The sequence below is a fragment of the Arachis hypogaea genome, chromosome 15, assembly GCF_003086295.3.
Source record: "Arachis hypogaea cultivar Tifrunner chromosome 15, arahy.Tifrunner.gnm2.J5K5, whole genome shotgun sequence".
Classification (NCBI taxonomy): Eukaryota; Viridiplantae; Streptophyta; class Magnoliopsida; order Fabales; family Fabaceae; genus Arachis; species Arachis hypogaea.
The window spans coordinates 1,855,314-1,883,307 of NC_092050.1; the positions used below are offsets into that span (position 1 = coordinate 1,855,314).

Sequence of the window (27,994 nt, forward strand, 5' to 3'; positions counted from 1 at the left end):
AGATTAATTATAATTTAATAAACTAACAATTAAAATCTTTAATTCAACATTTGACTTTACTTTTTTTTTCACTATTTCTATTTTTTTATTTATTCTCTTTTATTCAAATAATACAAATTTAGGGAGTTGTAATGAGTAAGATAGGATATAGTTTGAACTCCATCCTAATTCTATATGTGAGTCGAATTTTTTTTATACAAACTTAGTCATATCCTACTTGTGGATTAAAATTCGAAAGTGGTCCTGAGATTAGGTGAGTTACACATAATCGTCATTGACTTCAAAAATTCCCAAAAAATATCCCTCACATTCAACTTCAGGACCCATAGTTGTCCTACTACTCTTTCCGGCACACAGTCAGCAAATGGAGTAATGATGTGGCACCTCCCATGCAATGCTAGAGCCAGCAACGACCAATTGACGTGGCAAATCTTTATTTTTTACCTAATGTGGTCCTGGTCCCTTTAAAACCCTAAAAGCTAAGAACCATTACTGTATGCAGTATCTCTTCTTCCATTCTCCTTCGTCCCATAATTGTGATTCCACCGTTGTGATTTAATAGAGATTATGTTGAAGCTCTGAAGCGATATTTGGAGGTGAAGAGCAGGCTAGTGGGAACTCGATACGCTTAACAAGTAGTAGATACAGAGTGAAGATCCAAAATCGTAGTAGGACTGCGCGTATACCAGAATGGTGTGGTTGCAGCTGCCGAGTTGTTCTCTGGTGGTCTGGGACAAGTTCCAACCCAAATAAGTCATTTTTTGGGTGCCTAAATTACAATGTTAGCTGTAATTGTTGGTTTTTACTGATTTTTCATTCATTTCCCAAATTCTAATTTGGTTATTGAATCATTTATTGGGTGCAGACAATTAGTAAAAGATGGTGTGATTTATTTGTTTGGGCAGATGTCGGACAAGAGACTGTGCCTGCAAAATCAGAAAGTGTTAACTACACTGATGACTAGAAGATGACAGAAGGTTGAAGGCTGAAAAAATTGGAATCTGATGTTAGAATTTTGCAAACTAGTGCCACATCATTATTCCGTTTGCTAACTGTGTGATGGAAAGGGTAGCAAGGCAACTATGGGTCGTGGAGTTGAATGTGAGGGATGCTTTTAGGAAATTTTAGAATTCAAGGACAATTATGGGTAACTCACCCAATCTCAATCTCAAGGACCACTTTGGGGTTTTAGTCCTTACTCGCGGGTTAAAAACATTCCAACCATAACCCTACATGTTCTGAACCTGCAAGTATCCAGCTCTATTCGCAGATTACAAAAAAGATGTAACATTATTATATAATTTGATGGGCATGCAAATTAAAAATTTAATACAAACAACACAATCATTCTATAAATAACACAATTATCCCATAAATAATATAAAACATCAAATATTTAATTCTATATAAAAATCTTTAATAAAATTAATAATACTAACACAAATAAAATTAATATAAATCTATAAGCATTTTATTTGATATAATTTTATATTTATATATTACTAATATAGAATTGACTTTTATAAAAAAAAGACGTGTTAAATCATTAACAGATAACTTTAATTTGATAATATTTGATTTGACATCCATCTAAAATATATTTTTAAGTAAATATATAATACATACATATATAAAATGTGAATTATTTAGATAGAATTAAGACTCGACCTCCGATTTATTTGTTACAAATCGAATTGACAATCTTATTTGATCTTAGTCGAATTGAATACTCAGAGGCAGGTATATGTTGCGGGTCCTAAATAGTAAATACAATACCCTAATCAAGGGGTTAAACAACAAGAAATGAACAAAGTGAGATCCCTTTTGAGATTTGAATTTGTTTATTTCATTTAAAAAATGAGAAAGAGAGCAATAGGGTTGGTCCTTGATAAATAAGGAAGAGAAGCTCTTACAACTGTTGAGTTCACTGCTTCACAAAGACGATGGACATTGGCGACGACATTTTCTTCGATGACTGGGAGGACGCCATGCTCAACCAGCTCATCCAAGCCGAAGAGCTCGTCCTCTCTTCCATCGCCAAACCAACCCAACAACAACAACAACAACAACAACCCCCGCCACAACTGCCACAACCGCCGCCACCGCATTCCGTTTGTGAACCCTTAGGGTTCTCTCCTCCTCGAGAGCTCTCTCAGAGGGCTCCCGATTTCGATTCTTTTCCTCTTCACCATCGTCATCATCAGCACCACTCTCCCCCTCGCCCCGCAAAACCCTCTTCTCATTATTCTTATACATCTTCTTTTTCTTCTTCCGGTTTTGCCTCTGCTCCTCCTCGACCGCAAGATTCCGATAAGGACATCGAAATCGAACGGCTGAAGGTAATGTCAAAAATGTATATCAAACAATTTGTGGTTTTGGTGTGCAAGCTTGGAATTGAAAGTTGTGTCAGTCTTTTTATTTGCCTTAACCATCAGTAATATGATGCCATATTGTGTTATGATTATTTTGATAGTAGGAGTCTATGACGGAATCGGTCTTTGGTAACAGTGGCAATGCCTTTTAGATATTTCAAAATATAATTACAGTGTTAGGATAAGTTTTGCTAATTGAGGTGTTGAAACTGTAAGGTAATCGGATTTAGAGGACCGTTTAAAATCAATGCTGGTTTATATAGTTAACTGTTGATCAGCCCCTACCTGCATGCACTTTTAAAGTAGATTGATGAACTTGGAGTTCAAATAGCTAAGCTTCAGTTAAGCTTTTTTCTTATACTGAACTTGATGTTAATTTGTTGATGGCAAGATCAGACGGAGCTGGGACGTGCTTCAAATCAACTTGCAAATATGGTATGTTGGTATAAACTATACTCATTCATTTTGTTGTTGGTTGATGAAAACGTCATCCTTTGTAATTACAAGTTTCAGTAAGTTGGTGGTATGCTGTAACACAGTTGCTTGTTTTCAGGAGAAGGAGTGTCTCATGTTAATAAAGGAAAGAGACAAGAAAGAGGAACAACTCAGATTAATATCTTTGAAGAACGAAGAAGCAATTGCGCGTGCTAACTGTTCCAAGTCTGTAGACAAGTGAGCCAGTTTTTATTTTGTTTTGCACCTTGTATATAGATGTTCCAGTTATTTGGTTCTTCCCCTTTTAATGTTTATCAGGATTACATGTTAGCTATTTAACGTATTGTTGCTTTTATTTCATAATCATTGGACTTTGTGTTAGGAAGCCTATGGTCTGAATCAGAAAATAACAATAAAATTCAGTCTTTTTAAGTGAAACTGCTCTAGAATATGTACTTTTTTGCGTGTGTCTAATTTATATCACTTATCGATAGTCTACAGCAAGATTGGCCATAACCTATAGCCTTGCCAATTTGGTATTAATCAACAGTATCAGCTAAACAAATGGTTCACCTGAAGTAGCCCTTATGTTTTCTGTCTTCTTTTACATTATTAAACAGTTCTGTTGTACTCAATGAAATCACTGTTCTATTTCTTGGTTCTGAACTATGAATAACTGATTAATGTCTGTTGCCAGGCCTGACAATCATAAATTCTCCTCATTTGAAAATGGAATGTCATCAAAAGATCCAAGTGGTGAGACATGATTTACCGTGCTATCTTGAAAGAATTCTGTTGGCATCTGACATGATGTCACCCTGACATGATTTTTTGTTGTGTGCTAGTTGAGAAAACTTTTAAATCTAAGGGGGTTGAAACTGACATGGTTAGTCACCAAGAAGCTCAAGCTTCTCTAAGCAATGCTGTCCCTGCTTATCTTGATCTTTCCCAGAAGTTGCTGGCAATACAGGGAACTTCAGTTGGCAAAAGACTGGGAAGTAATGCAATATCGAAGTTGCTTGTGTGTTGCCATAGATACTTTCATACTCTTTTTGGATTCATGAGCATGAGTCTTCCCTCTGAAATACAAAGAAAATTACTCTCAGATATAAGCTCATCTGGAAGAGCTATACAATATCTCAAGGATTGTTTTCATACTGCAGAAGCAGCCAAGGTGTCACATCTCTATCTTGTGTTGACAAAGGTATTAATTTAACTGGACATTCTTTCTCATTCACTGTTCAAATTGGTTCTCTATAAAACATAAAGCTGACATTTTTAGCAATTAAGTCTGGGCATCTCAGTCTTTATTTGTTTAGTGTGTAAAATAGGTTTGTGATTGGTGATCTATATTTTGTTTAGATTAGCTTCATCATCAGAGATAATTTATTTGTGGTTAATTTATCAACTAGGTTGTTTACACATTTCTTAGTTGTGTATTGGATGCATTGACCTGTTGTTATTTAGTTGGTTATATTTTTCAATAATGGTAGTTGAGGTTGTATTTCATCTATTTGTTTGCTTGTATTGCAGGTAAATGATGGAACATACGTATTGGAAAATATGATTGAACCATTACTTGATCTCTGCAGTATGGAAAATGTAAGGACTCAGAGCTTTTATTATACTGATTTTCCCCCCCTCCAATAAATGCCTTATTTGAAGCACTTGTAAGATCATATCGCAATGTTTCAAACACTTGTAGCATGGATGATATCTTAAGAATAGTAGTGGTCTAATTCTTGAAAGATGTCCGATGTTACCCTTTTCTCCTGTTTTCTGTGTTACATCCTTTGCTGACAAAATTCTCTTTTGTTGCTTAGGTTGTTATTGTCCAGAGCTCTCTATTTATACTGCATAATCTTCTGAAGTTCCTACTGGAGGAATCGAAAATTAATTCGGGAAGAAGGTTTGTGTTACTTAAGTTACAATATATCTACCCTTGTTTTTAGCAACTTCATATTGATTGAATGTGTTTATCTTTGGTACACTCGAACTTGCAATTCAAGCTGGTCCCTTTCTCTTTTTGTTCTCTTGGTATTTGTATTACATGACATTTTTTGTTAACCTACAAATGAAACAGTGCTCCAGCGCTTCATGTCTGGACTTGGTTTGTTCACTATGATAATAACACTGGGAAAAAAAATTGAATTGGTGCTCGGTTTGGGAAACTTGCCATATTAACCAAAGAGCTGCAACAAAATATGATAAATGTAGAGAAGGGTTATTTCGTTTTTTCTCTCCCTGCATTATACAGTTTTCATGTTCCTTTGGTGTAATAATATGTTTGGGTGGAAGAATGGGCTCTGGGGTAAAGAATGGTTGGTTGGTTAATCGTCAATTATCATTATTGATTTGATAAAAAAATGTTTAGTTGTAGTAAGAAATTGTTTAATCATGTTGAGCATTTATGTTAAGCCATACAGCCTACTTGTGAACTTATGATTTGATCTTCCCAGTGCACTCTGCTCAGGGACAATGTCTATACTGAACAAATTTGCATTGAGAAGAAAACCGTGGATTCTATTCAATTAGAAAGTGTTAAAGATGGAACGCTCTTCAATGAAGAAGTACTAAGCAGAAAGGAGTGCTGGAACCTTCAAAATGCACCGCCAACTCATGTAAATTGGCTTAACCTTTTTGAGACAATGCACCAAATTGTCATGAGGATCAAAGAAGAAAGCGTCAGGGTGGAGGCAGTGTCCATCATAAATATGGTTCTTCTCAAGAGTAATGCTTACTTTGAGAGGGCCCAGTAAGTTTTCCAAAATAATGTTTTATGTTCAAAATTTGATTTTCAGAGACATTATGTTTAACCCAAGTGTAATTTGTATAAATGCAGGTTTAACCAGAATATACTCTTTAAAACTATATCAGGATTGCTTAAGAAGGATGCTGGACTTATTGTCAGAAGACATGCTCTAAGACTTCTTTATTTAGCGTTAAATTGTAAGTTTGCACCAATGATATTTGCCAATATTTTTGCATTGAGTGCTACATAGTTTGGGCCCTATCTCCTTCAGTTTAGTTGTTTTTTTCTTCAGTTACAATATATAGACTTTATGCCTCATTCATGTCTTTTCTTATTTCTTTGTAGAAAAGCATCTTTTAATAGAAATGATCTATTGAAAGCTTATAATTTACTTGTTTTGATCTTGGTGGGATTTTCTTTTTGTTGGTGGGATTTTCTTTTATTTTTTAATTTGTTAAATCAAGACTTGATCATATGGGGAGTAAGCCTCAGCGAAATGCCAAGGTTGTTGCCTTGTTAGTTGTTACATTGAGCTACACAGGAAGTGAAAACAGTTGCTGTTTTCTCTTTTTTTTCTACACAAAATGCTGAAAATAGAAAATACTAAAAATCAAAATGCAGAAGAGCAAACAAGCCCTTATATTTTTCAAGCATTCCATTAATTTTATCCCAAGGCTTTTATATACCATTATAATATTTCACTTTCATGTGTTTAAGGTCCAAACCTGTTGGCCACTTTTTGCTGTGGTTGCCGAGAAGGGGAAAGTACTAGTGCTATGGATGGTCATGCATCTGTTTCTGATTTCAAAGATTTTGGAACCATCCTTCAGGGATTGGGTGACTGTGTAGCATCTTGTGGAGGTGGCTTACTGGTAAAATAAGTACTCTTTTTGAACTTTGGAATATTTTTGTGTGGCTTACTGATTCCAATGTCTTTTCGTTTAACATATGCGTATAAAATAAGCACGCTTTTTGAACTTTGGAATAAACAGTGAAGATTAAAAGTTCTTGTTCATTAATATTGGATAGAAACGGATTAAATGGATGTCTATTATTTCAAAATAGTTTCCACTTAACATTTTAGTTATTGGAATTTCAGGAGTTGAAATTAAGCAGAAATGCCATTCTTGTGTTGGCATTCCTTGCATCGTCCGGGAAACCTGGTTTTGAAATTTTCATTGGACACAGGCTTTCTAGGGGTGTAACCTATCTTATGCTGATTTTGCAATTGTTGGTATCAGAGGTGGACCATGAAGCTAGAGTAGGTAAAGAACTGTCAGAGATTTCTAGGGAGAGGTAAAAAAAGAACTGGACTGTCTGAATACAGTAACCAAAAATTTATTTATTCTCCTCTTCAATTCTCGTCTTCTTTACTTTTCTTAAGATATCTCTAAATTTATACTCAATTATTTTTGTGATTATTTTCTCATTTATTTTGTAGTATCATTTTTTTTACCAAGTAAATCACGGTAAGAATAGGTCCTCTTGCTTTAGGTCATCTGTGATTTCTTACCATTCATTATTTGATATCTTGTCTTGTCCGGGTCTCACATTTTAAATGAATGGTAAAAGATCGCATATAGATTTGTTCTTCTTTGAGAATACTTAATCAAAAATAGTTCGTTCCACATGTATGCTATGTGATTCTAAGTCTGATTTCCTTTGACTCATTCTGAGAAACTGTTTATCAGGACCATTTTGATGCGGGAGATACTTATACTACTGAACAGACTTGTGTCGAATCCTTCGTATTCTGCCACTGTGTTGCGCAGCTTATCGAACACAAGGGATATGGCTGGTTTGACAGTAGATGTTGCGATCAGATTATCTCGGAAGATAAATGAGTGCGTTCTACAGGACAGCATGGTGAAGCATATAAGAGAAACTGAAATCGTTGACCTTGCTCGTGTGTTCAAGAAAAGGGTATTCACATATTTAGGAGATGACTTATTATGAAGCCCCATCTTTCCGTTAGATTTTGTATATATAATATATGCATGTTTGTACACGTACCATTCTACTACGGTAGGAATTGAGTCTTGTAAATTTTGCTTTGGGGAGAAAATTTGTATTGGCTTCACACTGAAATCTGTCTCCTAAAATTTTGTAGCAGTGGAAGGCTTACTACCGAGGCTGTATAATTTTGAATGTGGCCATCAATCATTCATAAAGAAAATTTTACTGGATAAAATGTTTATCATTAATGTTATTAAGAAAATCTCTTGGATATGGTTCTTGTGTCCATACCATACGGCATACCTACGAAACATTTTTCTTTATATTTTAATGTATAATTGTGCACTGTATAATTTTTTTCAATTTTTTAAAAAATTCTATGTGTGTACTAAAAATAAATTACTAAATCAGTTATTATATATTTGTAATTCATATTTTGTATTTTAATATGTAATGTGTGACTGATTTTGTGACTAATATTTGGAGTACATATAGTATGATTGAAAATTTTTTATACAATTTTTTTAATCTTTTGAAAATATGAGACAAAATAGCCGTTGCCAGCAGAACTCATCAGCTTCATATAAAACTAAGAAGTTTTCAAATAACGGTGATCGCGCTTCAGAGATTTATTGAAGCATAAAGCATTTGAGTAATATCTCTATTCCGTTCTCTTCTTCCATCGCTAATAACAATGTGCTCCAGGTTCGGAAGCTGCTTCTCTCAACGTTGTAACTGTTTCTCTCTTAAATACATTTCGATCTCAATCATTCATGAAAGAAAGAGTTGCTTTACGAATTGAATTCCTTTGTTGTTGAATTGTCTGCAGAATCGAGGTCATGGAAGCAATTCACGCAAAACCTTTTGGAGCTCAAACAATTTGATGCGTTCAGTATCAATATCAGGATTTAGGAGTTCATGAAGGTAATGCACTGATAATGCATTGATTATACCACCAATCTTGCAATAGGAAGCTCTGATAATGCACTATTTTAAGTAGTAATCGTAAAATGATTGGGAGAGAAATAGGATTAGGATATGTAACGTAAGTCGAATTATATACAGTGTGTTTATTGAGCAATATTTACACTATTTACATTAATCATAGATTATACAAAGGTGAATTAAAACCTACACCTTTATTCAGAGTGCTGACATCTGTACAGGAAGTGAGGTTTACTTTGTACAATTATTTCTATGTACAAAGTTTAGGTTATTTACATGAATTTACATGCTGCTGGTGTTTAATATAAAGCTACACCTTTGAGAGAGTGCTGCGTTCATCACTGCGCATGACAGTGCCAGACCGTGGAGAACAGTCTTTGAAACTTTCCAGTGGGTAGACATCCCAAGCCCCGTCTCTCCAGTAGGTAGAAAAGACTTCTGGTATATGTGCAACTTTCCAGTAATCTTTTCCCGGACCCTGTGGACATATTGTCTTCATTAGTTCATCAGGCATGTCAAAAAGCTCCAGGACTTTCAGCTTAGTCAAGAGTTCAACGCCTGATGGCACATTTTTCAACAGTTGGCAACGCTGGATGATAAGCTTTTCTAGGCATGGCATTGCATCCTTCCCCAGAATCACCTGTTTTAGCTCAACAAATCTGTCAAGGCCTAGAATCTTGAGCTTCTTGAACTTTCCACATTGAAAATGCAATGTGTCGCCGGTGTATGCTTGAAGTAATTCGAGATGTGAAAGGTTTGGCAAATCCTGCAGATATTCTAGTGGATCTTGTTCTAAACAGCTCCATTTCAGAAACAACTTGGCCAGGTTATGAAGAGAAGGCATCCAATCAGGTAAGTCTAGAAGGCGTCCTGACAAATACAAGCGCTGCAGATATGGAGGGGGTGAAGAAAGAAATTCTAGAGCAATGACTTTATTCTCACCCTCAGAGGTAACAGAGAGGGCACAGAGATTGACCAACCTCTCAATGGACAAACAGAAAGCCTTGCCATCTTCCTCTCTCAGATTCCTGATGCCTAACCTTCTTAACTGACATAGCTCCGCTAACTGCCTAATGATCTTACCACAGCCTTGATTTGCCTCTACAAAGCAAAGCTTTTGTAATGACTGTAGGTATCCTATTTCAGAGGGGGCTTTAAAACCCAGTTTAGAATGGAACTCTCCATAACCTTTGACCTTAACCTGATACACAAGGAGATGGCGAAGTTTCTTAAGATTTAGTATGTCTGCAGGCAATTCTGTGATGGAAGTCTTCTTAAGATCCAGTGTTTCTAGGTTCTTCAGCTTCCCTAATATTTTTCCAGGAACCATATTCACCTTTGTATTCCTTAAGCTTAGATACCTTAAACAATATAGGCCACCGATAGCTACTGGAAACTTCTGCAAAGGTGCATCTTGAAAATCCAAAACAGCAAGCAGTCTAAAACCTCCCGGAAACAGTTTGCATAAGGATAACTGTTCAGCAACCCCAAACATTAGAAGAGAACGGAGTTGAGAAACAGACCTCTGTTGCTGTCCATTGGGCATCGTGTTATGCACTGAAAGGCGTCGAAGCCTTTCGGGCCATGGCACACTTTGTTCTTTGACAATGGTTGCAAAGTTTTCATCCTTAGATTTCAAAATGATGATTTCCCGTATGAGATCATGGATGCGCAAAGTTTTGACCCTTCCATCTGTCGTTGTCCCTGCTACTTGTATTAAGTTTCTGTTCAGGAGCTCCTTGAGGTAATCTTCTGCAACATCTTCCAGTGTTTTGCCTTCTTTGGCTTCAATAAATCCTTCTGCTATCCATAAGCGAATCAATCTCATGCGCTCTATCAGATGGTCCTCAGGAAAGATGCTCAAGTACAAGAAGCAGTATTTTAAGTAGTAAGGCAAATCATTAATACTGAGGCCAAGTACTGTTTTCAAATTACCAAGTTTGTCATTGTCTTGAATTTCAGCACCAAGACTATGACAAATCATATCCCACTCTTCTATCCTGCACTTGTCCTTCATTGCCAGGACACCACTGATTGCTACAATTGCCAGGGGTAAGCCTTCACACTTTCTTAAGATACATTTACAAATGCTGGTCAAGTAGGAGGGGCATGATTTTCCCTGAAAGGTCTTTCTAGTAAATAGATCCCAGACTTCATCTTCTTTCAAGGGTTGCAAGTTATACACCTTACCCTTGGATTGTATGCTGCAGGCAGAGGCTAAATCAGATTTCCGTGTGGTGATCATGACCCTGCTGCCACAGTTATTGTCAGGCAATGCATATTTGACAGCTTCCCATTCATGCATATGCCAGACATCATCAAATACCACCAGGTACCTCCTCCTTTGCAACATGTCCTTGATAATCAACTTCAGCTTATCGCTCCTCATGCTTTCCAGGCCATCTGGAACCGGTCTTCTTATTTCAGAAAAGATTTTCTGGACCAAGTCTCTGAGAAGCTCCTCAGTTTTAAAAGACTGGGAAACAGTAACCCAAACACAGGCTTTGAAGTGTTTTATTACTTCTGGATCATCATACACTTTCTTCACCACAGTGGTTTTTCCCATCCCTCCCATACCAGTAACAGAAATTACTTTACGCCCTGGGCATCCTTTGATCAACCAACTGATCAACTGCTTTTTTGGCTCCTCTATACCCACTAGGTCAGTGTTCTCCAGGAGAAGGGCATCCCCTCGTTGATCATGCCATGCCTTACCTGTTTAAGAATATATTTATTATACCATTCTCACAAAGGAAAAGTATATCATGGCCAATTGATGGTATCTATAATATATCAGATGAAGCTTTTGGTCTAGGGGAAGCATTTATAGATCGATCTATTCTGTAGTAGTAGTAGTAATATAAGGCATGTTTATGACACGAGGTTTTAAAATGAAAAGGGAAGGTCTGCAGAGTAATTATTAGTCAATTTCTCTGCAAATCTTTCCCTTCCCTCCCACTCTGAATCCTCAACACACAAACAACCCCTGAAAGACTAAAGAGAACAGTTTAGCATGTGTTACAAATAAGTATAGTGAAAAGCTTCAACTAGAAAGTAGCAGAAGCTCACTGACTATAAATCTAGCTAATAGTCAGCTAGAACCCAAGGAAAATAGATATGTAGAATTAAAAATAGCATAACTGATTTTATCAAAAAAAGGGAAAAAGCATATTTGGAAGTCCTGAGCCTTAGCTTTAGGACACTCAACAGTCAATACTTTAGCTTGAAAGAGTGGCAGAATTAGTTCTACCTGTATAATTTGAAGCCTGTGAAGCAGTGTCAAATTTAGCTAGGACTCCCAAAATAGTTCTCATGCGGGAGTTGATGCCTTTTAAATCAGAAGCAATCCGATAGCGAGCTTTCATATGCCTGATTTGGCCAGAAAATCGACTGAGAATAACAGAGAATCCATTTGTGTGATCATATGCCTGGACAAGTTCTAGTTCATCGAGAAGATCTTCAGCATCATGAGCAATGTCTCTGAGTTGCTTAATGCAAACTTTGAGTTCCTCGTCACTCTCTTGTTTTGCATCTGCAACTCTTAAGAAGGCTCTTATGACCTCCAAATGTCCTTTAAGGTGAACCACTTCTTCTTGGATGCCTGGGAACCATGTCACCTCATTCTCAAACACAGATACTAATCTTTGGAGAAGAAAGGCTATGGCACTCTCAGCCATGATTGTTTCCTTTTCCAGGTTAGTCACATATTCTCTGTTAGTCCTGATTTTCCTCTCGAAATGGCTCACACTTAGTTATATGAATTTCATTTCTTTATAGTTTCTCAGCCGTAAAGGCACCTTTTTTTATTGGTTAATCTAAAAGTCACGCTTTTGGCTGACTGGTAACTGAGTAATTTCGATTGATTTTTCCTGTTCTTATTCACTAATGCAATTACTGGTGCCCTGTGATAGGCCACCCGAGGAAATGGGGTTTTAGTTTCCCCGTTAAGAAGTAAGAGTCATGAAAAGAGATAAAGATTCATGACATTTTCCTTCACTTATAAAATGTTAGATATGACAGCATCACAAGTAGTAAAGTACTTGTTGACATGTAAAAGAAACTTATAATATGCTTTTGAATATTTCGAGTATTATGAATAACTCCGCCTATGTTACACTTGCGGTACATAGCCGGTCCCAAACCCGGATAAAGGAGGAGGGTTGTGTTAGGTCTTCGGCAACCAACGTAAAAATATAGCCGAACCCCCCATGACATGAATCAAAGACATTATTGCGCTAAAGCTAGGTCGTTACCCGGAAGTAACGCGCCGTATGGCTCGAGTACGGTGTCAAAGCAAGAGCCGCTGCATCGGTGCCCGGATGTAGTGTTAAATGAGCAAGGGTTCTCGCGCTTTCGTGAACGGACGAGGGTAAATAAGCTAGTTCACAAAGGAAAAGGTAAAGGTCGAAGCGACAAAAGGTTGAGATTTGGGACATGGAACATAGGCACTCTAACAGGAAAGTCCATGGAGGTGGTGGACACCATGACAAGGAGGAAGATTAACATTATGTGCCTACAAGAAACGAAATGGGTTGGTGCAAAGGCTAGGGAGTTGGATTCTTCTGGTTTCAAACTTTGGTATACAGGAAAGGTGAAGAATAGGAATGGAGTTGGAATAATTGTGGATAAGCAGTGGAAGAAGGACGTAGTTGATGTCAAGAGGGTGGGAGATCGGATCATCTCTATCAAACTTGTGGTGGAGGGAGGTGCTTTCCATGTGATTAGCGCCTATGCACCGCAAGTGGGTTCGGACGAACAACACAAGATAAGGTTTTGGGAGGATCTAGAGAGTTTGGTTCAAGGCATACCTTTGGGAGATAAGATTTTTTTAGGAGGAGATTTAAATGGCCATGTTGGGAGAGAAGTGACTGGATATGGGAGTATTCACGGAGGCCATGGTTTCGGGGTGATCAATGCCGAGGGTAAAACTATTTTGAACTTTTCCTCAACTTTTGATCTTCTCATCGCAAATACATGTTTTAAAAAGAGAGACGAACATCTTATAACCTATAAGAGTGGCATGACAAGCTCTCAAATCGACTTCTTCTTGTTGAGGAGAGTCGACCGGAAATTTTGCATTAACTGTAAAATTATCCCGGGAGAGAGTTTGACAACACAACATAGGGTGCTCGTCATGGATTTTCGCATTGAGCAAAAGTTGAGGAAAAGACATCATACGAAGAACCCAAGGACGAGGTGGTGGCGGATGAAAGGTGAGGAACAAAGAAGCTTCCTAAGACGGGTAGGAGAAGAGGCAAAGTGGGATGGGAATGGAAGCGTGGAAGAGATGTGGAGGGAGATGGCAGAAGTTATTAGAAGAACAGCAAAAGAAAGTTTTGGTGAATCTAAAGGAATAGGACCAAGAGACAAGGAGTCCTGGTGGTGGAATGCGAGTATACAAGAAAAGATAAAGATAAAAAGAGAATGCTTTAAAGAGTGGTCTTTATGCCGCAATGCAAATAACTGGGAAAAATATAAGGCGGCTAAGAAAGAGACAAAAGTGGCTGTAAGTGAAGCAAGAACAAGAGCATATGAGGGTCTCTTCCAGTCTTTGGGCACGAAAGAAGGAGAAAAAGGTATATATAGAATTGCAAAGAGCCGGGAAAGAAGAACGAGAGATTTGGATCAGGTTAAGTGCATAAAGGATAAGGATGGAGAGGTGTTGGCTCAAAAGGAGAAGATTAATGAAAGGTGGAAGAGTTACTTCTACGAGTTATTTAATGAGGGACAGAAGACTCTTCCGAGCCTTGGTCGATTATGCACAAGGGAAGAAGATCAAAACTTTGACTACTATCGAAGGATTCGAGACTTCGAGGTTAAAGAGGCTCTAAAGCAGATGAAAAATGGCAGGGCAGTAGGACCTGATAATATCCCGATTGAGGTTTGGAAGGGTCTTGGAGGAAAAGGCATCAACTAGTTAACCAAGCTTTTTAATGAGATTTTAAGGTCAAAGAAGATGTCTGATGAGTGGAGAAAGAGCACCTTGGTACCTATCTACAAGAATAAGGGGGATATACAAAGTTGCGGAAATTATAGAGGGATTAAGCTTATGAGTCATACTATGAAGTTATGGGAAAGGGTGATAGAACGGAGGTTGAGAAAAGAGACACAAGTAACAGAGAACCAATTTGGATTTATACCAGGCAGATCTACCACTGAAGCGATATACCTATTAAGAAGGATGATGGAGAGGTATCGTAGTAATAAAAGGGATCTACACATGGTGTTTATTGATTTGGAAAAAGCGTATGATAGGGTACCAAGGGAGGTCTTATGGAAGGTTTTAGAAAAGAGGAGAGTAAGGATCGCATATATTCGGGCAATTAAAAACATGTATGATGGGGCCACAACTAGTGTGAAGACTCAAGGTGGTGTGACAGAGGAATTCCCTATTGGTATAGGATTACACCAAGGATCATCCTTAAGTTTTAAAGGCACTTTTTTGTCGCATATAAAACCAGATGCACTCCGCCATTTTGACCAACCTGCTTGGATCCTATGATTTACATCATGTTCAATCTCTCCATTATCCTGTATGATGCGCCCAAGATACTTAAAACTTTTAATTTTTCGTAGGGTGTTCTCTCCAATTTTCACCTCTATATTGGAGTTTTCCCTTCTCAGACTGAACTTACATTCCATATATTCCGTCTTGCTACGGCTTATGCGCAGACCATACACTTCTAGAGCTTCTCTCCATAACTCCAACTTCTTATTTAGGTCTTCCTTTGACTCTCCCATAAGGACGATATCATCGGCAAAAAGCATGCACCATGGCACAGGCTCTTGGATGTGCTCTGTGAGTACTTCTAAGAGTGAAAAGGTATGGACTTAAGGATGATCCCTGGTGTAATCCTATACCAATAGGGAATTCCTCTGTCACACCACCTTGAGTCTTCACACTAGTTGTGGCCCCATCATACATGTCTTTAATTGCCCGAATATATGCGATCCTTACTCTCCTCTTTTCTAAAACCTTTCTTAAGACCTCCCTTGGTACCCTATCATACGCTTTTTCCAAATCAATAAACACCATGTGTAGATCCCTTTTATTACTACGATACCTCTCCATCATCCTTCTTAATAGGTATATCGCTTCAGTGGTAGATCTGCCTGGTATAAATCCAAATTGGTTCTCTGTTACTTGTGTCTCTTTTCTCAACCTCCGTTCTATCACCCTTTCCCATAACTTCATAGTATGACTCATAAGCTTAATCCCTCTATAATTTCCGCAACTTTGTATATCCCCCTTATTCTTGTAGATAGGTACCAAGGTGCTCTTTCTCCACTCATCAGACATCTTCTTTGACCTTAAAATCTCATTAAAAAGCTTGGTTAACTAGTTGATGCCTTTTCCTCCAAGACCCTTCCAAACCTCAATCGGGATATTATCAGGTCCTACTGCCCTGCCATTTTTCATCTGCTTTAGAGCCTCTTTAACCTCGAAGTCTCGAATCCTTCGATAGTAGTCAAAGTTTTGATCTTCTTCCCTTGTGCATAATCGACCAAGGCTCGGAAGAGTCTTCTGTCTCTCATTAAATAACTCGTAGAAGTAACTCTTCCACCTTTCATTAATCTTCTCCTTTTGAGCCAACACCTCTCCATCCTTATCCTTTATGCACTTAACCTGATCCAAATCTCTCGTTCTTCTTTCCCGGCTCTTTGCAATTCTATATATACCTTTTTCTCCTTCTTTCGTGCCCAAAGACTGGAAGAGACCCTCATATGCTCTTGTTCTTGCTTCACTTACAACCACTTTTGTCTCTTTCTTAGCCGCCTTATATTTTTCCCAGTTATCTGCATTGCGGCATAAAGACCACTCTTTAAAGCATTCTCTTTTTATCTTTATCTTTTCTTGTATACTCGCATTCCACCACCAGGACTCCTTGTCTCTTGGTCCTATTCCTTTAGATTCACCAAAACTTTCTTTTGCTGTTCTTCTAATAACTTTTGCCATCTCCCTCCACATCTCTTCCGCGCTTCCATTCCCATCCCACTTTGCCTCTTCTCCTACCCGTCTTAGGAAGCTTCTTTGTTCCTCACCTTTCATCCGCCACCACCTCGTCCTTGGGTTCTTCGTATGATGTCTTTTCCTCAACTTTTGCTCAACGCGAAAATCCATGACGAGCACCCTATGTTGTGTTGTCAAACTCTCTCCCGGGATAATTTTACAGTTAATGCAAAATTTCCGGTCGACTCTCCTCAACAAGAAGAAGTCGATTTGAGAGCTTGTCATGCCACTCTTATAGGTTATAAGATTTCGTCTCTCTTTTTAAAACATGTATTTGCGATGAGAAGATCAAAAGTTGAGGAAAAGTCCAAAATAGTTTTACCCTCGGCATTGATCACCCCGAAACCATGGCCTCCGTGAATACTCCCATATCCAGTCACTTCTCTCCCAACATGGCCATTTAAATCTCCTCCTAAGAAAATCTTATCTCCCAAAGGTATGCATTGAACCAAACTCTCTAGATCCTCGCAAAACCTTATCTTGTGTTGTTCGTCCGAACCCACTTGCTGTGCATAGGCGCTAATCACTGGAAAGCACCTCCCTCCACCACAAGTTTGATAGAGATGATCCGATCTCCCACCCTCTTGACATCAACTACGTCCTTCTTCCACTGCTTATCCACAATTATTCCAACTCCATTCCTATTCTTCACCTTTCCTGTATACCAAAGTTTGAAACCAGAAGAATCCAACTCCCTAGCCTTTGCACCAACCCATTTCATTTCTTGTAGGCACATAATGTTAATCTTCCTCCTTGTCATGGTGTCCACCACCTCCATGGACTTTCCTGTTAGAGTGCCTATGTTCCATGTCCCAAATCTCAACCTTTTGTCGCTTCGACCTTTACCTTTTCCTTTGTGAACTAGCTTATTTACCCTCGTCCGTTCACGAAAACACGAGAACCCTTGCTCATTTAACACTACATCCGGGCACCGATGCAGCAGCTCTTGCTTTGACACCGTACTCGAGCCATACGGCGCGTTACTTCCGGGTAACGACCTAGCTTTAGCGCAATAATGTCTTTGATTCATGTCATGGGGGGTTCGGCTATATTTTTACGTTGGTTGCCGAAGACCTAACACAACCCTCCTCCTTTATCCGGGCTTGGGACCGGCTATGTACCGCAAGTGTAACATAGGCGGAGTTAATTAGGTAATAACATGTGATATAAATTATTATGTTACATATCATCATTTAATTGATAAAAGGATTAATTTGGTTCGTTATTATATGTTTCTGTTTTCCATAAATCAATTTGAGACATCTAATCTTTCGAGAATCAAATTGACACACAAATAATATGATACTATTCTGAACATTAACTCAATACACAACTGCCAGAGGAAAAAAAAAAGAAAAAGATCGACCCAAAAAGAACGTCATTTAGGAGCTGAAAAGGGTAATCTTCTTTAGCATGAATACAACCTTGCTATTTCTTTAGCATTTCCCTTCATTTGGGATAAGATCAATTTTCTTTGCCTTATTCAATGCTTTGTGGAATGGTGTCATTGTCTGGACTCTGGAAGCGTTTATGCTGGACCAATCATGATTTTCTGTCATACAAATATATAATATAAAAAAATACTATAATCTAATATTTCGTGTTTTTATAACCTACGGGTGACATCACAAAAAGGATATTACTGGTCTTTCAATGCAAACCATGAGCATAACTTGTTCAATGAATCTAGCTGACATGTATATTTCAATTTTGTCTCATCGACCTAAACAAAGCACCGTCATCCGATAGCTACTGTATCCATAGTGGAAGAATGATGAACTTAGAAGGAACCAAATCATAGGTAAAGACGAAATGGATTGATGTTAGAAGCAAAGTCATAGGTACTGAGGTACAGTTAGTCTCGAGGAAGGATAGGGACATAGGAACCGCTCTGTCGCTCTAATTTACGTTAGTACAAAGAAGTCTATTACAACTTGAGCAGCAAGATTTCTAGAATGCAATATTCAAAATTTCGAACACATACACACGTATTCCAAAAAAGAATAATTATACTTCATAGCTACGCTTAGGAGTGAAATCACGTAAACTGCAATCTCTTTTTCCCTTGTTTCAGTTGTTTGTTTGTTTTTGTTGTTGTTGGTTTCAGGAGCTAGATGTTTTAAATAAGAAGGAACGGATTTTAAGTGGTTAGTAAACAATGGATAATTATGTGAATAACAGGTTAAATATTAACTAAAAAGTCGTAGATTGAAATTTAAGTTATTGGATCATGTCAATAGGACACATATTTTGTAGAAAGTTAGACATGAGTTCTATAATGCATTCACTTATTAATTATTATGATGGCTTTGATTTGTTGACTCTAACCCATTAACTGTTTGATGATGTACTCATTATACTCATACCCAATCAAATAGTTTTCAGCGTAAAGAGCTAAGTTTATCTTCGAATCTTTCTAGTGTTAAAGTTCACATGAGGGAATATAAATTTAGAAGGCATATAACCATTTCATAAGTACTTAAAGAGGTGAGAATTTTTAACATGATTTGAAATGGCTGCTGAACCATGAACTGATGGGAATGGCTGGGTTCGGTTCAGTGAATCAGTGAGCTTTGAATTGCAAGGGAAAAGTACATTTAGGAAAAAGTACAAAAGTATGATATCTTATAAGGATAGTACCATCAGTGTAACAGTTTAATAGTAACCCTATGACCATTTTATTCACAGCTACAAAATCCAAATCCGTCTGTAAACCAAAAGTATTGAACATTTTATTCACCAGTCTCTAAACTCAAGAAGCAAAAGGATGCTCCTTGATTTATTTGGTTGAAACTTGTAAAGACATTTGCTGTCATTATGCAAGCTGATGGAAAACAGAAAAAGAAAACCAACTCATTTAAACCTTCCAAAGTGTGCGAATTTCATGACTACTCATAGCAGCATCATGACTGCAGTCATAGGCTCTCTCTGCAAAAGTCTCCAGTGAGTACACATCCCAATCACGATCCCTCCAGTATGAGGAATAAACAGCTGGGACATGTTGAACTCTCCAATTATCTTGGCCTCCATTCGGAAGTAGTGCTGTAATCAACTCTTCAGGCATGTCGAAAAACTCTATTGTTTTTAGTTTACTTAGGTGTTCAATGCCTTTTGGTGCCTGCTTGAACGACTTGCAGCGCTGCATGACGAGCTTCTTAAGACCAGGCATTGCTCCCTCCTCCACTATCATGTGTTTCAATCCATCTAAATCATCAAGGCCTAGAATCTTCAGGCTTGGGAACCCCTTAGCCCTGAAATGCAATGTCTCCCCAACATACACATGAAGAAGCTCAAGATGCCGTAGATTTGGCAAACCTTGAAGATATACCAGAGGATCCTCCTTTAGCTGGCTCCATTTTAGATGCACTTTGGCCAAATTCTTGAGTGTGCTAATCCATTGTGGAAACTTCTCTAAGCGACCACTCAAGTATAATCGCTGAAGGAACTGAGGCGGGCTGGAAATGTTGTGAATATCAATTATCTTGTCATCTTCAATTGCAGTTACTGACAGTGATTGGAGGTTGATCATCTTCTCAATGGAAGAACATAAAGCAGCTCCGTCTTCCTCCCTCATCTTTCTAATGCCGAGCCTCCTAAGCTGAATAAGTCTTCCTAGCTCAACCATCAAAGCTTTACCTCCTTGGTCTGCCTCTATAAAACATAGCTTCTGCAAAGATTGCATGTTTCCTATTGGGGCAGCCAACTTGAAGCCATGCCTTGAGTGGAAATATGCATAGGATTCAACTTCATAGCGGTACACCAGGAGATGGCGTAACATGTGCAGCTCCACAATTTCAACTGGCAATTCAGTGACATGGGAATGTTTAAGATCCAAAGTCTCCAGTTGTTTCAGCTTCTTAATGGAACTGGGAATTCTTTTCACCTTTGTGTTCCTTAAACTTAGATACTTAAGAAGGAAAAGGGAAACAATTCCATCAGGAAATACCTCCAAAGGTGCATCCTGCAAATCTAACACTCTAAGCAACTTATAACCAGTGGAACATACTGCTTGTATAGAGAAATGATCAAGTGAGTCTGATAAGGCAAACATTAGGAGAGAGCGAAGTTGGAATGTTGTCCTATTTTGCTGTATGTTATGTGTGGTGTTGACGAGTGATAAGCGTCGAACTCTCTCTGGCCAGACTATGGATTGTTCTTTGACTACTGTTGCAAAGTTCTGATCCTTTGACTTCAAATTTATGATCTCCCTTAAAACATCATGCATTCGACAAGTCTTCATCCTGCCATCACTGGTTTTTTCTACCACTTGCAACAGATTTCTGTCCAAGAGCTCCTTTAGGTAGCTTTCCGCAACTTCCTCCAGGGTCTTTCCACCTTCTTCAATGACAAACCCTTCGGCTATCCATAAGCGAATCAATCTCATATGCTCAATAGCATGAAATTCTGGGAAGATGCTTAGATACATCAAGCAAGATTTGAGATAGTAAGGTAATTCATTGAAGCTTAGCAAAAGCACTTTGTTCATGTTCTCCAGTTTGTCATTGCCTTCAATTTCAGACCCAAAACTTCTGTAAACTATCTGCCATTCTTCTATGTTTGCCTTGTTTGTTGTGGTCAAAGCACCACCGATTGCAACAATGGCTAGTGGCAACCCCCCACACATTTTTAAGATTTTCTGACAAACTTCTTCCAGATGAGGAGGGCATGAGTTATCCTGAAATGTTTTCCTACAGAAGAGAGACCAGGCTTCTTGTTCAGGTAAGAATTCAGGGTGAAAGTCCTTACCCAATTCAGTGCAGGAATACAATGCTACGTTTTTGTTGCGCGTGGTAAGCATTACTCTACTTCCTCGGTTGTTATTAGGCAAAGCAAGTTTGACTGAATCCCAGACATTTATATGCCAGACATCATCCAGCACAATGAGGTACCTGCTTTGCTGAAGTAGATTCTTGATCACCTCTTTCAACTTGTCACTTTTCATTTGTCCAACTTCTTCAGGAGCTGGTTTGCCAATGACATTATGGAGCTGGTGAACAAGGTCTTTGAGGAGTTCTTCTATTTGGAAAGGATGAGAGACACTAACCCAAGCATGAATCTTGAAACGCTTCTTCACTTTGGCATCATCATAGACTTGCTTTGCCAATGTAGTTTTCCCCAAGCCTCCCATCCCATGAATGGGAATTACAAAACGACCTGCTTCATTACTGAAAAGCAAATCACACAGCTGCTTCTTGGGTTTGTCAATTCCTACTAAATCAGCTTCCTCTAGCAGAAGTGCATCTCCTTGGCTCTCTATCTTTGATGGCAACCGTGGACTCAACCTAGAGCCTACCCTGTATAAGCTGGGACGTTCCTTGGAGATGAATTCAAGTCTACATTTGATCTGTTGTATTTCTGATGCAATCTCATGCCGAGCTTTCATGTTCTTGATCTTCGAAAAAGTAGAAGATGATTTGTTGTCTTGATAATTGAATTCATCTATAGCATCTTCCATAGCTTCAGCAATTTTTCTCACACGTTGAAGCCATACTTTGAGTTCAGGATCTTTTCCTTCCAGAGCATCAGCCACCCTTAAGATGGCCATGTGGCGTTCCAGTTCTTCTTTGATGTACTGAACTTCATGTTGGACCCCTCTCTGCAGATTCACTTCTTCTTGAAGTAAGGCACTCATCTTGTCCAGCAGAAAGGAAACGGTACTTTCTGCCATTTTCTGTTGCACTTCAACGTTTCAAAGTGCCTATACTCTTCCCCTTGATAGGAAATTTACAAGAATTTGATGGAATAGGAGGTCTGGTTATTATCACTTGCCAGAAAAAGTTGCAAGAACTTGATGGAATGGGAGTTCTGGTTACTCTTTTCAGAAAAGTTGCATGAATTTGATGGAATGAGAATCTCTTCTCTGCAAAGTAATAGTTGCAAACATGCAAGGGGTTGATGATAATATCTCTGAATTTCTGTGTGATTATATATAGTTGTCTTCAACTTTAATTGCTAAAGTTATATTCTCAGGGTCAGGGGTGTACTATTCATAATCAACAAGGTTGAAATGGTCAAGCTACCATTGATTTTTTTTCTCCACGAAGGATCCTGTTTGGTGCTGAAGGCAATGCTTGTGGCTCGTAAACACCAACTTGAAACCATATCTTTCCACTACCAAAACACACTACATAGAATTTTCGACTATCCGACGTTTTTCAACGAATGTTTCACAACGCAAATAAACCTTCAAAATAAATATTACACATGTAGACAACATAGAAGCACATGACACCACTCTAATTTAATTGCAAAACATATATTTCAATGTTCAATTATTATTTAGATAATTATCTAATGAATTAATTTTGTGGTAATATGAAATTCATCCCCTCTGTGTGTTGCATAATAATTCAATGATGGCATGCTGTTTGGAGAAATAAATTATGGTGTAACAACTTTTAATTCAGTAATATTTTAAAAAAATATTCTTTGGCATGCTATCTCAAGTATAAATTTGATTCTTTGTGGTAAAAAAAGCATTTAATAAGATTATTAAGTTATTTTCATAACCATTTAAAAATATGATACCACTAGCAAAAATCTCCTCCAGGTATCTTTTCACACATATACATCCAATTATATGTCCATAATTCCAGTCACAGGCATATGGTGTTCCAGAATATGATGAATGGTATAACTGAATCAAAATATAAATTCTAAGTATTTCGAGAAATAAAAATAAAAATCAACCAGATACTATTTTATTTAGTTTGCCCCTTTCTTTGTTACTCTATTAAACCTGCTGGCTGTAACACTGAATGCATCGTTTGACTTGGTGTAATCAAATTAACACTACCATCTTTTTTTGTGTTGGTAAACTAAAATGTTAAAACAATTTTATTCATCAACCTCTGAATTCAAGAAGCAAAATATGCATACAATCTGATGGCAAAAAAATAAAAAAGTTGCCATGACTGACATATGCAATCTGATGGAAAACAGAAGTTTGAAGTTTGAATAGTGAATGAATGCTAAACCTTCCAAAGAGTAGGAAGCTCTAGACTTCTCATTACAGCACTAGAATCAGTCTCTCTCTCCCCAAAAGTGTCTAAAGAATAGACATCCCAACCACCATCCCTCCAATATGTGGAGTATACAACTGGAACATGTTGTACTCTCCAATTATCTTTCCCTCCATTTGGACGCAGTGCTGAAATCAATTCTTCAGGCATGTCGAAAAACTCGATTGACTTTAGTTTACTTAGGTGTTCAATGCCTAATGGTACCTGCGTCAATGCGCCGCAGCGCTGGATGATCAGCTTCTTAAGTCCAGGCATTGCTCCCTCCTCCATTATCATAGATTTCAGTCCATCTATTTCATCAAGGCCTAAAACTTTTAGATTTTGGAACTTATCAGCCCTGAAATGCAATTTGTCTCCAACATAAACCTGAAGAAACTCAAGATGCCTTAGATTTGGCAAGTCTTGAAGATATACCAGAGGATCCTCCTTTAGCCGGCTCCATTTTAGATGCACTTTGGCCAAATTCTTGAGAGATTGAATCCATTGTGGGAACTTCTCTAAACGTCCACTCAAGTAGAGTTGCCGGAGATACTGAGGAGGCTTGGAAATGCAGTGAATGTCAATGATCTCATCTTCATTGATTGCAGTTATGGACAATGACCGGAGATTGATCATCTTCTCAATGGAAAAGCACAAAGCAGCCCCATCTTCTCGCCTCATCTTCCTTATGCCTAGCCTCCTAAGTTGTGTAAGTTTTCCAAGCTCAATCATCAAGGCCTTACTTCCTTGATCTACCTCTATGAAACATAGCTTTTGCAAAGATTGCATCTTTCCTATTGGGGCAGACACCTTGAAGCCATACTTTGAATGGAAGTAAGCATAGGATTCAATCTCATATCGGTACACCAAGAGATGGCGCAATCGCTGCAGCTCCACAATTTCAACAGGTAATTCTGTGACATTGGAGTGTTTAAGGTCTAATGTCTCAAGGTGTTGCAGCTTCTTAATGGAGGCTGGAATGCTTTTCACCTTTGTATTCTTCAAACTCAGGAACTTTAGAAGGTAAAGATTGACAACTTGAGCAGGAAAAACCTGCAATGGAGAATCCTGCAAATCTAACACTCTAAGTAACCTATAACCAGTGGAACATACTGCATGTAGAGAAAAATCATGGTTAGCATCTGATAAGGCAAACATTAGCAGAGATCTAAGTTGGAATGTCTTGTTTTGCTGAATGTTATTCATTGTGTTTATGACTGATAGGCGTCGAACTTTGTCTGGCCAGGTTATGTCTGGTTCTTTTGCTATGGTTGCAAAGTTCTGATTCTTTGATTTCAAAGTGACAATCTCCCTAATGAGGTCGTGCATGCGACACGTCTTCATCCTGCCATCACTGGTTTTCTGTACTACTTGTAGCAGACTTCTGTTCAAGAGCTCTTTGAGGTAACTGTCTGCAACTTCCTCCAGTGTCTTTCCATCTTCTCCAACCACGAACCCTTCGGCTATCCACAAACGAATCAATCTCATATGCTCAATGGCATGAAATTCTGGGAAGATGCTTAAGTACAACAAACAGGATTTTAGGTAGTAAGGTAACTCATTGAAGCTCAGGGAAAGCACTTTCTTCATGTCCTCCAGCTTGTCATTGCCTTCCATTTCAGCCCCAAAACTTCTGCAAACCATTTGCCATTCTTCAATGTTTGTCTTATCCCTTGTGGCCGAAGCACCACTGATTGCTACAATTGCTAGTGGCAGACCCCCACACAGTTTCAAGATATTCCAGCAAACTTGTTCCAAGTGAGAAGGGCATGAGTTCCCCTGAAATGTCTTCCTACAAAAAAGTGACCAAGCTTCATGCTCAGACAAGAATTCAAGGTTATATACCTTACCAAACTCAGCACACGAAGACATAGCCACGTTTCGCTTGCGCGTGGTAAGCATTACTCTGCTGCCTCGGCTATTGTTGGGGAGAGCATATTTCACAGAATCCCAGACATTTACATGCCATACATCATCCAGCACAATCAGGTACCTGCTTCTCTGAAGCAAATTCTTGATCACCTCTTTGAGCTTGTCACTTCTCATTTGTCCAACTGCTTCAGGGGCTGGTTTGCCAATCACATTGTAGAGCTGTTGAACCAGGTCTCTCAGGAGCTCTTCTAACTTGAAAGATTGAGAAACAATAACCCAAGCATGAATCCTGAAACGCTTCTTCACTTTTGGGTCATCATAGACTTGCTTTGCCAATGTAGTTTTCCCCAACCCTCCCATTCCATAAATGGCAATCACATCCCTATTTGGTTCATCTTTGAAAAGCAAATCACTTAGCTGCTTCTTGGGTGTGTCAATTCCTACAAGATCAGCTTCCTCTAGCAGAAGCGCATCGCCTTGGCTATCAAGCCTTGACGATAGCCTCTGACTAGACCTTGAGCCTATCCCATACATGCTGGGACGCTCCATGGAGATAACATCCAATCTGGATTTGATCTCTTGTATGTGTGAACCGATCTGGCGCCGAGCTTTCAAGGTTTTCCATGTGAAAACAATCTTGTGAGTAAGAGAAGAATTGCTGCCATGCATATGTTGATCAACAAGGCGAACATTGAACTCATCTATAGCATCTTCCATTTCATAGGCAATCTCTCTAACTCTTTTGATCCATTCTTGGAGTTCATGGTCTTTGTCTTCAAGTGCATCAGCCACCCTTAAGATGGCCTTGTGCCGTTCCAGTTCGCCTTTAATATGCCGAATATCATCACTCACCCCTCTCTGGAGATTCACTTCTTCTTGAAGTAAAGTAGTCAGCTTGTCCAATAGAAAGGACACTGGACTTTCTGCCATCTAACTTCAATCTTTTCTTCTCTCTTTTTCAATGATTTCTTTTTGATAAAAGAACTAAGAAGTCTGGTTTGTATGAAGGATTTGTGAACCTGTTTTCTGGGTTGTAGTTTTTATTCTCAGGAATGCGTTCTAATAAGCACTAGCAAGGAAATTGTCAACCACCATTATATTACTATTTTCTAAGCTCCTTTTGCTTGTAGCTCACAAAGTCCTACATAATAAAACCATGTCTCCACACGATGAAAAGGATGTTTCATGGTATTTTCCGGGAACAAAACAAGAAGACATACTATGAGCAAACTTTTGTTTTTTAATTTAAAAGTCAAGATATTGCCAATGATAAAATCCAATTATATATTATCCATCATAAGCTGATTTTAAAAGAGGAAACTCGTCGCTGCAAATCACTTTTGGCATATGGTACTACTTGATCAATACTTTAGAATCTACACTGCGTCATGTGTTTTACCAAAATCGTTTATAGGGATGAATTTGTTTCTGTGAAGAGAGGGCAAAGGCCTAACCATTGGGGTTGCCTAAAGGACATTCACCACAAAATTGGCTTGGCTACATTAACAGAATCCTGAATATTTTAAGAAAACAAGTACATAGAGTTTCCTTGTAACTTCTGGGTGGTTACTTAGTAAGTTTGTTTAGCTGGAAACGTTGATTCTTATTGTTTTTCATCAACTATTGTGGTCTCTAATACGCGTCCAGATTATGCAAATTCTTTTTGGGTGTAGACTTATGTACTTACAAATAACAGATTGCACATTGAGCAAATCATGTGCAAACTAACTCAATCCATGCGCCATGATGTGGAATATTGACCAATATTTTTCTATATTTAAAAAATTATACAAAGTTCCTCTTGAAATTTTGATATTTTCTTTTTCTCAGCATGCCTAAATTAAAATGCAGATAAAAAATTAGACCAGCATCACACTTGAAATTTTATTTTATTTTCTCAGCGGCTCTCACGGAATGCCGTACTAATACTGCGGATAATGATGTCCAAACCACTTTACCTAATCAAATCCTTTTTTCCAATCTAAGCAAAGATCACCATAGTGATTAACGTTCAAATATGTGATCATGGGTTCTTTTAACTTTTCAAAGTTATTAATTTTTTAAAATTCATCATGTTATGAAAGAAAATAAAAAATTGGTTGCTAACTGAAGAAATGGATAGACGATTGTGTTTGGATTTGCGTTGGAGAGGAGATAAGCACGTTTGAGTTCTTTAAACGTTTCATCTTTATGTTTGACAATATTTTTATGCTGTAAAAGCAGAAGTGATTCCTGTCTTCAACTCACATTTAAAAGTTAAAAATTCTAACTTTTCCGTTCACCTACGTTGGATTAAACTTTATGTTCTATGTACCAATTATATTCTCTATTGTTCATATGTTTATTTTTTTTATAATACTTTTTTCTAATACTCTCTTATGTATATTATTATTTTTTTATAAAAATTCTATTTTTTTATGAGTTCTTTTATTGTTATTGTTATTTCTTTTTTGTATGGAATATTTTTTTTATTTTGCATTATAATTTTATTAATTCTATTAGAGTATTAAAAAATATTGAGAGTACTAAAAAATATTAAAATTTACTTAAATATTTAAAATAAAATTATAAGATAATATAAAATAATTATTTAAATTCATGTTCTTTATAATTTTTTATTTAAAAATAATTTTAAATAATGTAATCCAAA

General features: G+C 37.9%; 4 protein-coding genes and 1 long non-coding RNA gene across 8 annotated transcripts; 2 read left to right on the top strand and 3 right to left on the bottom strand.

The window, feature by feature from the left end:
- The first annotated feature begins 1,680 nt into the window (after positions 1–1,680).
- LOC112747468 (protein SENSITIVE TO UV 2-like) lies at positions 1,681–7,750 on the top strand. Of its 4 annotated transcripts, none has more exons than XR_011872661.1 (12): positions 1,681–2,339; positions 2,769–2,807; positions 2,926–3,044; positions 3,505–3,563; positions 3,653–4,011; positions 4,341–4,409; positions 4,631–4,716; positions 5,281–5,562; positions 5,650–5,756; positions 6,277–6,431; positions 6,659–7,028; positions 7,251–7,750. XR_011872661.1 is itself a non-coding variant. In XM_025795500.3 (12 exons), exons 1-12 carry the CDS (start codon positions 1,944–1,946, stop codon positions 7,513–7,515), a joined length of 2,133 nt encoding a protein of 710 aa, XP_025651285.1. In that variant the 5' UTR covers positions 1,681–1,943; the 3' UTR covers positions 7,516–7,750. The 4 variants fall into 4 exon arrangements, 3 of the variants coding, with proteins under 3 accessions (XP_025651285.1, XP_025651287.1, XP_025651286.1); XM_025795500.3 differs by having other exon boundaries at positions 6,659–6,855; XM_025795502.3 differs by having other exon boundaries at positions 6,659–6,824.
- A 337-nt stretch (positions 7,751–8,087) lies between these two features.
- On the top strand, positions 8,088–8,731 carry LOC140179055 (uncharacterized). The gene is made up of 2 exons (XR_011872662.1): positions 8,088–8,220; positions 8,345–8,731. It is a non-coding gene; the product is annotated as an uncharacterized lncRNA (long non-coding RNA).
- On the bottom strand, positions 8,547–12,482 carry LOC112747469 (disease resistance protein RPM1-like). The gene is made up of 2 exons (XM_025795503.3): positions 11,711–12,482; positions 8,547–11,175 (listed from the first exon to the last, which is right to left on the bottom strand). The coding sequence occupies exons 1-2, from the start codon at positions 12,135–12,137 to the stop codon at positions 8,771–8,773; spliced, it is 2,832 nt and encodes a 943-aa protein (XP_025651288.1). The 5' UTR covers positions 12,138–12,482; the 3' UTR covers positions 8,547–8,770.
- A 6,585-nt stretch (positions 12,483–19,067) lies between these two features.
- LOC112747470 (disease resistance protein RPM1-like) lies at positions 19,068–22,780 on the bottom strand. Its single transcript, XM_025795504.3, has one exon. It carries the CDS (start codon positions 22,137–22,139, stop codon positions 19,329–19,331), a length of 2,811 nt encoding a protein of 936 aa, XP_025651289.1. The 5' UTR covers positions 22,140–22,780; the 3' UTR covers positions 19,068–19,328.
- Positions 22,781–23,150: 370 nt separating this feature from the next.
- On the bottom strand, positions 23,151–26,989 carry LOC112747471 (disease resistance protein RPM1-like). Its single transcript, XM_025795506.3, has one exon. It carries the CDS (start codon positions 26,272–26,274, stop codon positions 23,443–23,445), a length of 2,832 nt encoding a protein of 943 aa, XP_025651291.1. The 5' UTR covers positions 26,275–26,989; the 3' UTR covers positions 23,151–23,442.
- Between the last annotated feature and the right edge of the window lie 1,005 nt (positions 26,990–27,994).